Source organism: Myxine glutinosa, chromosome 7, assembly GCF_964187855.1.
Source record: "Myxine glutinosa chromosome 7, kmMyxGlut1.1, whole genome shotgun sequence".
NCBI lineage: Eukaryota > Metazoa > Chordata > Myxini > Myxiniformes > Myxinidae > Myxine > Myxine glutinosa.
In genome coordinates, this window is record NC_136267.1 from 120,687,595 (window position 1) to 120,697,058 (window position 9,464).

The 9,464-nt window shown below is 46.6% G+C and overlaps 1 protein-coding gene across 1 annotated transcript in view; it reads left to right on the forward strand.

Annotated features, from left to right (window-relative positions):
• Positions 1-7,106, forward strand: part of LOC137431500 (KRR1 small subunit processome component homolog) — a 29,419-nt gene extending 22,313 nt beyond the window's left edge. The window contains 1 exon segment of the mRNA XM_078782225.1: positions 6,476-7,106. Within this exon segment, the coding sequence (XP_078638351.1) occupies positions 6,476-6,624 (149 nt within the window). The 3' untranslated portion in view covers positions 6,625-7,106.
• The last annotated feature ends 2,358 nt before the right edge of the window (positions 7,107-9,464 follow it).

Genomic DNA, 9,464 nt, shown 5'->3' on the forward strand with positions numbered 1-9,464 from the left:
TTAAATTTTCTTTTACAAATTTTCATTCCCACTGCCAAACCGCAGCTGCAGGGAACAACCTCTACCACCGGTTGTTCTGCCCCTCCCTGCAGTTGATCCAAATTCCCTACAGGGACCAAATCTCCAGAAGCTCTATCTCCCGATCCTCCAAGATCCAAATCCAGCCCGGAGCCAACACACTCCCCCAACTGGTTGTCCAATTTTGGAGCCTCTGTTTCCAAATAGCAGTGTACAGTGAGCGTCCCCTCGGTCATTCCAACCACCTCCTCGGACCAACTCACCTCATCACCCAGGCTCCTTTGGGCCTGAACAAGCTCTACCTCCATGGGACTGTCACAGGTCTCCAGCCGCTGGATCAAATCATCCTCATCACAAATCATTCCTGGCCCCGCCAGGCTTTGATCAATATCCCCAATAAATACCCGGTCCGGCTCTATCGCATGGACCCCCAAAAACTCTACCCCCTCTTGCTCCGCACCACCGCCCTGGTGCTGCACAATTCCAAATTCATCCCCCGGTTGGGGTGTTGTGACATCCACACGGTCCCGATAAACAACCAGGCCAGAATGTGGGAAACATTCCTCATTACAACTCTCACATTCCAAATTTCCTTCCCCGCTCACCTGTGGACACTCCACGTTTACCTGCAGGCATTCCCCATCTACCTGTACACATTCCCCATCCACCTGTGGACATTCCCCATCCACCTGTGCACCTGCGGTCTCCCCATCATCCCCCATTTTGTTTGCCAGCCCATCAATTTTTATACTCCATTTCCGCCATTCCCTCCCCTGCGACTCCATTATATTTTCCATCCTTTCCATTATTCGAAACAATTGACCCAACATCTGGTCGGTTGTCGGGGCCGTTCCTACTACTCCCGACTCCCCGGTGGGGGAGGGGGATAAGTTGGTGCTCGGGACGGGGGAGGTTCCAAGGCTCACCTCGACATTTAATTCCCCTATTTCCGGCTCACTCCCGACGCTGACGGAGGCCTCGCTGCGTACTTCCATTTCGTCGACCTCCGACATCCGCTTTTCGGAAGGTCGTTCCCCGCGCGCGTATTTATTTTAATAATTCCTGAAACAATTTAAATTTGACGAAGACGCGATATCGCGCTCCGTTTGCCCAATTGATTATCAAATTTCTCCGCCTCAACTATAAAAATTTTGCGTTCGAACGTCGGGCGCAATGTACGCCCGACCGTGTCGATGTCGCCCCGCGGACAAAAAAAATTGTCCGACCGTGTCGATGTCTCGCCGCGGACAAAAAAAATTTGTCCGACGGGTTCAAATCCTACACTCTTGACACCACTTGTTACGCAACCGTGATTAACACCACAGTTACGGATGACCGATTTGCGAGACTTTAACTCCCGAGGCGAAAACTCAATGGCGGATTCAAGTTCAACACAAAGTTAAACGCGCGGAATGGCGCACGCAGCAAAGCTCCGCCCGCCGCCTTATCTACTAAAATCAAACACCCAGGAAAACTGCGTTCAGATATATATACAGAAAATAATATAAGGATTTATTATCGAATAGTAATACAGTGAAAAAGCCGCGCCGGTAAATCTAATAACTCTAAATCGGGACGTCCCCACACGACTGACAGCAAACACGATACGAGGGAGATTATGAATACAAAAATAACACGTCACGTCGTTCAAATGTACGCGGATGCGGCTTATCTGTCTTTTGGTTGTCTTGGTGGCGGCCGTCCACCCCGCTCCTTTTGGCCCGATCGCACACCACCAGGTCCTTCGCTCCAAGCTCCACGAGGCCCCGCTCCAAGCACCACGCGTCCGACGCGTGGCCAGCAGCTTCACACGAGGACGATCTCCACAAGGCCCGTGCACCAATGGTTCAACGGAGGGCTCGACTTGCAACGAACTGCTGCGAACTGCCGCGTGCTCTGTGGGCTTGGTGTGCTCGGTGTGTGAACGAACTCTCCACCAACTGCCTTCGGGGAGCTTTTCCACCAACTGCCTTCGGGGATCTTTTCCACCAACTGTGTCTCTGCGTCGACTGTGTGCTCCAACGAACTCCCTGTGTACTCTCTGGACTGCCACGAACTCAACTAAAATGGCGTCCGACCGTCGCATATATTGGTGGCCGATGACGTCACATTGGCGCACTCCTCAGCCAATCATAGCCTCCCAACTCGCCCAGGTCACGCCCTCTGCGGCATGCGACTCCTGACATCTCCCGTCCGCGACCCCCCCGCGGTCGTTTTGTAACACGTGCCAGCGAGGTTGGTAGGCCTTTGAGGTGCGAACGGCGGCGGCCAACCGTGGCGGTGTTTTTGGCCTGGTTTCCTGTCTATTTATTACGAAGTCAATGTCAGGGAAAGGGAATTATTTAATGTTGCGCTAAGGACCTAACTAATGTTTATGTGGTTTGCAGTGCCATAATGGACAGAGGTTTGACTACCAGGTGAGACTCACAGGGGCGTTACCTTTAATCCCTCACTATTTAACACTCGGACCTCCAGGTAGATCCACAATCATACATCTTACCCCGACAACCGCCTAAACATCAAGAACTTATTACATGTAGAGTCCCTGTCACGACAGCCGAATACCTACCTATTCAGATCTACCTAGCTCTAGATATTGCTCTACCAAATTCATAACAATACATATACATATGCACGAGGGGCAGTCAATAAGTGACCTTAAAATATTTTTCACAACTTGTTTATTGCATGTACAGTGTACACGACTGGTCAAAAGTTTTAGAACACCTCAATTTTTCCAGTTTTTATTTAAATTTAAGCAATTCAAGTCCAGTGAATAACCTGAAATGATACAAAGGTAAGCAGTAAACTTCTCGAGGTTAAAAAAAAAGCTTAGGTTAGCAAAAACGGGAAAAGAATACAAATTGCACAGTTATATTGTAAAAAAAAAAAAAGGCCTTCTTCAGGAAACAAGTAATGGGTGAACAACTTACAGCTGTTCTGCAGCAATGTAAGTAAATTAAGCCTTGAAAGTTGATGCAAACAATTCCTACAGGTGTCCCAACCTCTGCTGATTACTTGATTACAAACCCCCTGTCTGTATAAAAGCAGTATTGGAACAGACTGTTATTACACCCTCTGAAGCATTATTTGGACAATATTGCACTGCAGGAAGTAGTTTATTGCAATCATAATGGTGAGAACAACAACACCAGGAATTTTAAGGCCATTTTTCGTACTAGAGTGGGGGTTAGCCTTGTGGTCCCCATGACAATCTTCTCCATATTCCCCTATTTTCTGCATCGACCCTTGTTAACCCCCTTGCCCGCATTTCTTCTTCCACCATCTTTAGCCAAGTCTTTCTCGGTCTTCCCCGTCCTCTACTTCCTTCTACATTCATTTCCATCACTCTTCTCAACCAGTCACTTTCATCCTTCCTCAACACATGACCAAACCATCTCAACCTGTTTCTCTTCACAGCATCCATCACAGGCTCTATTCCCATCATCTTTCGCAATTCATCATTTGTCTTCCTCTCTCTCAACAATACGACACACATCCACCAAACCATTCGCATTTCCACCCTTTCCAGCCTTCGTTGCTGCTCTACGTTTATTATCCAAGTCTCGCTCCCATAAATCATGACACTTCTCACACATGCAGCATACACCTTTCCCTTCAGCTTCAACGACACTCCCCTCCTCGTCAGCACGCCACTCAGTTCCGGAACTTCTTCCATGCACATCTCACTCCAGGAACCGTTGCCGAGTCTGATCCACCTTCTCCATTCAGCATGTCTCCTTGGTAGCAAAATGTTTTCACACCTTCCAGCTTCACACCGTCTCCAAGATCGAACTCAACATTTCCTCCATCTGCAGCTCCCTCTGTGCACACCTTCCACTTGAATGTAGCTGCCACACTGGTTAGTGACCCTCTCAAACCACTACATTTTTGATGAACTCACTCAACGCACATTGTACATTGAATTTAGTTCACTCCGACACCCTTCCTGCACACAGCACACGGCCACTTCCCAGTTCTTTCCACCTCACCATATGCTTTACCACTTGCCATCACCTATGGCCTTTCCGATATTCACCTTTAGACCTTTTGGCTCCATATATTCCTTCCACTTGTTCATCTTCTCCTTCAAGTCCATCCATACTTTCTGCAATCAACACCAGATTATCTGCAAACAACAACTCCCATGGTAAACCCTCCTTTACATTCTGAGCCAGCACCTCCATCACAGCTGCAAATAGTAGTGGACTTAGTACCGACCCCTGATGCACTCCGACCTTCATCTCAAACTCACAACTGTTCCCGTCCTTCGTCCTTACAGCTGTGCGCGCTCTTTTGTACATTGCCATCACGCATCTGATCAACCATTCCTCCACTCCTAACTTCCTCAATGCCCGTGTCAATACTTCGCATGGAACCCTATCGAATGCTTTCTCCAGATCAACAAACCCAAGAAACAACTCCCTCTTTTCCATGTACTTCTGCAACTGCCTCACAATAAAGAGCACATCTGTCGTTCCTCTTCCTGGCATAAATCCAAACTGCATTTCGTCGATCTTCACCTTCTTCCTTATCCTCCTCTCCAACACCCTTTCCAATACCTTCATTTCATGCTCCAATAACTTTATCGCTCGGTACGAGCCACACTCCAGAGGGTCACCTTTCCCCTTGTATAGAGGGACGAGGGACCTCGGTTCCCAATCCACTGGAATGCGGCCTTCTTTCACCACTAGATTACAGATCTCTGTCATTCTCTTCACACCCCATCTTCCTGCTGCCTTCAACATATCTCCCACAACTCCCGTCGGCCCTCCCGCTATTCTACTCTTCATTGCTTTTATCACTTCCTCAACTTCCTTCTCAGTTATCTTCTCTGCCGGTCCTAAAACTGGGTTACTCTCTATGTTGCCATCCCATTCATTCTCTGTATTCAACAGCATTTCCATATATCTTTCCCATCTTCCTTTAATTCCATCTGGGTCCACAACGATTTGTCCCACTTCATCCTTCAAGCAACTCACCCCCATCACATCACACCTCTCTTTCGCTATCTGCTTTGCAATCCTGAATACCGCTCTCTGGCCCTCTTCCGAATCCAAGCGTTCTCCGAACATTTTCCTACATGCCTCCTGCGCCTTTGCTACCTCTTTCTTTGCAGCCTTCTTGGCTGCCCTATAACTTTCCTGCTCTGCTTTTTCTGCTGCCGTACCCTTTGCCTTCTGCCACTCCTTGAACTTCTTGCTCTTCTCGTCAATCCTCTTTCCAACTTCATCATCCCACCACCATGCTCCGAGTGCCTCGGTGGTCCTTTTGTCCATCCACATACCTCACCAACGGCTCCCAACAGACTATCTTTCATTGACATCCAACCACTTTCAAGCTCAACCACATCATCCTCTGCCCGACTCAGCCTCTCTTTTAATGCCTCCCTTACAGTCACCTCTTTCAACCTCCACACCTTCATTCTCGGTTGGTACTTCACCCGCCGAGCTCTCCTCGCACCTTTCACCCTTATGTCGCAGACAACCAAGTGGTGCTGTGAAACAGCCTCCTCACCCGGGATCACCTTTGTATCCCGGAGGTGCCCCCTATCTCGCCTCCGCACCATCAGGTAGTCAACGGTTGTCGTCGACCCACCTGACGTGTATGTAACAAGCTTATTATCCTCTTTCTGGAACTGAGTATTACAAATCAGCTCCATCAGCAAACTCCAAAATCCTTTCACCTTCTCCATTTCTCACACCATATCCGTAACCCCCATGAACTCCCTCAAAACCATCCATACTCCTTCCCACATGTCCATTTAGGTCTCCTCCGACCACAACAACTTCCTCATCTTTCACGTTTTCCATCAGCTTCTATATCGCACACCAGAACTTGTCCTTCTCTTCATCGCTCCGACCAACCTGCAGAGCATATCCCGAGATGACGTTCACCAAGAGCTTTCCAATCATCATTTTCACCATCATCAACCTATCACTCACTCTAGTCACACTCACCACACTGTCTCCAAACTCCTCAGAAAACAGGACACCAACAACATTCACGCCCTCCGGGCACCCTTGCCACACAAACTTGTATTTCTGTCCCTGCCTACCCTTCACCATTCTCACACCACTTCCCTTCCATCTTGTCTCTTGCACACAACATATGTCCACTCTTCTTCTGACCAATACGTCCACCACTTCTCCTGAACTCCCTGTCATTGTCCCTACATTCCATGTCCAAAACCTCAACCTCTTCGGCACTATAGAGCAATAAATAAAAAAATCCAACTTCTTTTCAAAATATTTTTTTGCCTAAAACACTCCGTGGCACTCACCGATGAATCTGAAAATTTGATGAAGATCTATTTGGCCATCTCTGAGAACAATAGTGACATACACTCATACAGATAGACAAACATCTCTCTTGTAGTATAGAGCATCGTAAGTTCTTATTTGGTTTTGGAGATGACAGTTTACTTTCCATTCTCATAATGCTGTACCTTTTGCAGTCTCTGTAGATAAGCCAGTCGATGTGGAGAAGCTCAAGGACAAGGTGAAGACTGCTGGGAAGCGAAAGCTCGGAGCGCCCCCACAACAAGAGATCACGCTGAAACTTACGGAGAAAGAGAAAAGGGGAAAGAAAAAGAAATGCCATTGACGCATTAACCTTTCGTCAGAGCTCTTTTTCTTCAATGATGGGTTAACACCTGAGACATCAGATTCTTGCTCCCCACGGCGGGTAGCATACCTCAATCAACGCCCTGTTGATTTCATTCATCTATTGTTCCACGATACAGATCAACAACAGCCTTCACCTCCTGCAAGACTGGTTTTTAAATCTACATCAGGTGTGGAGATTGGTTTGGGAAAGAGCCAACCCACTGCCCTGCATTGGCATTGGAGGATGACTCGGTGACGACCCACTCCCCTGCAGTTTGTTTTTGTGACAAAGCTATGTTGCAAAAGAGAGGCAAACTGGAGTAACGTTGCAGGTAGTACATGTCACTGCCTGTGGCATGACTGCAGTCATTTTTGTATTCTTCTTTGCCAAATTATTGATGCCACCCTTTTATGAGTTAAATCAAAAACATTCAATTGCTTGATTGAAATCCAATAAAGTTTATGGCCTGTACAGTTTAATATCATCAGAGAGTTTCGCTTTTTGCAGAGTTGTGACAGAAACACCTACCAAACCATGGCCTTTACGTGGAAAAATGCAAATGGCTGTGGAGTTTTAGGACTTTAATTAATTTACTCTTCACTTTGCTGTTTTTAGGAAAAGGCTGTGGTACCCTATTGATCTTGCTATGTTTGTTATTAATCTTCAGCCGGGATTTTACGGGTTTATTCCCATTAAAATCCATTTTATCTGCAACCATTGGTGTTTGATACGAATTTTCCACCAACTGAGGGGCTCCTCCTTTATAATTTTTAATGCTAATTATGACGTCGTTGGTCACGTTGTATGGGCACCATCTTGGAAAGCCCGAAAAACAGTGCCCCTCTATATCTCCGAAACCTCTCCATGGAAAAAATTGAAACATGGCTCCTTACTCCACATGGGGAATAACATGTTAATGATATATGTCATAAGCTCCTCCATTATGATGTCATAATTCGATCAATAATATGCTTGATCCGATCATTATAAATGTTGAGTGTCGTCATCGCAAAAATTGTATGGGAGAATTAAATTGATGACATCATCGGTCACAGGGGTCAACACTAACAGCCATATTGGATTAAAAATGCAAATCTTCAAAAATCTTCAGAACAGCTTATTAGATCGATGTGAAATGTCACCCATGATGGACTAACCTTGGGGAATATATTGTCATGTCACCAGTGATTAAGACTGCCGGATGACGAATAGCCGAACGTTTTTTTTTTTTTTACTCCCGAGGCAACCTTCCAGATTTTTGGCGGTTATGACGCTCGCGAGATGGAGGCTGTGACATGTTTACCTGAACGCGACGAAAGCAACACGCGTTTAATCCTGAACCCATGTACAAAGAAACACGGCAGTAAATTCAACGAATAATTTTGACAGTCATCAAGGGGTAAAAATGTCGAAATAAATGTTGAGGTAAATTAAACTCTGAAGTGAGGTACCTCCACAATGGACTCAAATACAATCGCACAGGGGAAAATGAAATAAAATAAAACCCCATTCAGCCGGCACTTCGCTTGGCCGCAATTAATTATTTTAGGAGCTTGGCGGCTGTTGAAGCTGGTGTCGCCACTCGCACGGGAAGCGCTCCAAAATGGTGACATCGAACACCGCACGTCGAAGGCACTACAAGCGTGAGGCGAGCAGACTGGACGGCCTCCTTTCTCCTCCACCGTCTGGGCGGCCTTCAGCCACACGTGGCCCTCAGCTTTCTTGTGAGCCAACAATAAGCGAAGCTCCTTTGCAATCGCCACAGCAGAAACCCTCTCCTCACAGCCCGCACAAAATGGCCAAGCCTTCTTGTCCGTGCCAAAAACCAGCGTCTTTCGAAACTTCTCGATGATGTCACACCGACCAATGGTGAAGCTCTTTCCAAATCACCTCATGATCGGCCCACGTCTACTGGGCCAATCGTGACCTTGAGGAGCGTGGCCTGCCGCCTCTTTCTCCACCTCCTGATCACACCATTCCGGGGGCGTGGCCTTTTTCCTTATTAGGCCCATTGGTGGGGGGGCTGGAGCTTGCCCCGACAGGCTCTGCTTGGGTTCTTGCCAGCGTGGTAAATTCTGTTTAAAGGAGGTTTTCTTGGCTGGCTTTGTCAGCAAAATGTAAAGGGAAAGTTACAGAGGGAAAATCACATGCTGTGGAAAACTAACCTTAATCCCTACTGATAATTAGCACAACACCATCCACCCCTCTCCCCTCTCCCCTCTCCCCTCTCCCCGGTGTGATGTACACCTAAACAACCTTTTGTTACAGTTTCCCTACTTATTACGTTGAGATTTTTCCTCCGCGTCCACTTCCCTACGGTATCCTTTCACCTACCCCCATAAACATCACCATATTTGGAAACGATTATGTTGAGGCCACATGGTCTGGAAGCCAAATTGGATTTTATGCAAAAATTAAGAAATCTTTTCTCTGAAAGTGCTGAAGGGATTGATGCGAAATTTTAACCATATGTTCAACTAACTACCCATGAGGATATAACGTCAGAAAAACAAGATGGAAAGTCTAACAGCGGCGTAGCCAGGCTTGTAAAATATTATAAACCACAAGCACACATGATTAGCTTTTTAAACAGTCGCTAATGCTGTTTATAACAAACAAAGAAATTTGGAGAAATCCCAACATCCGTGAGGTAAGTTTTACTTATAGAACGGAGGGAAGATCTGCTGTAATCTAGATTATACCCCACAGGGTTGGGTACGTACCTTTTTTTGGAAGACCCGTAACGCTGATACTTTCGATATTTGATGGTCATTTTAACAATCGGTTTATTTGTGTTTCACTCTGAATGAAAAACGTAGAGGTAGATCATGGCGATT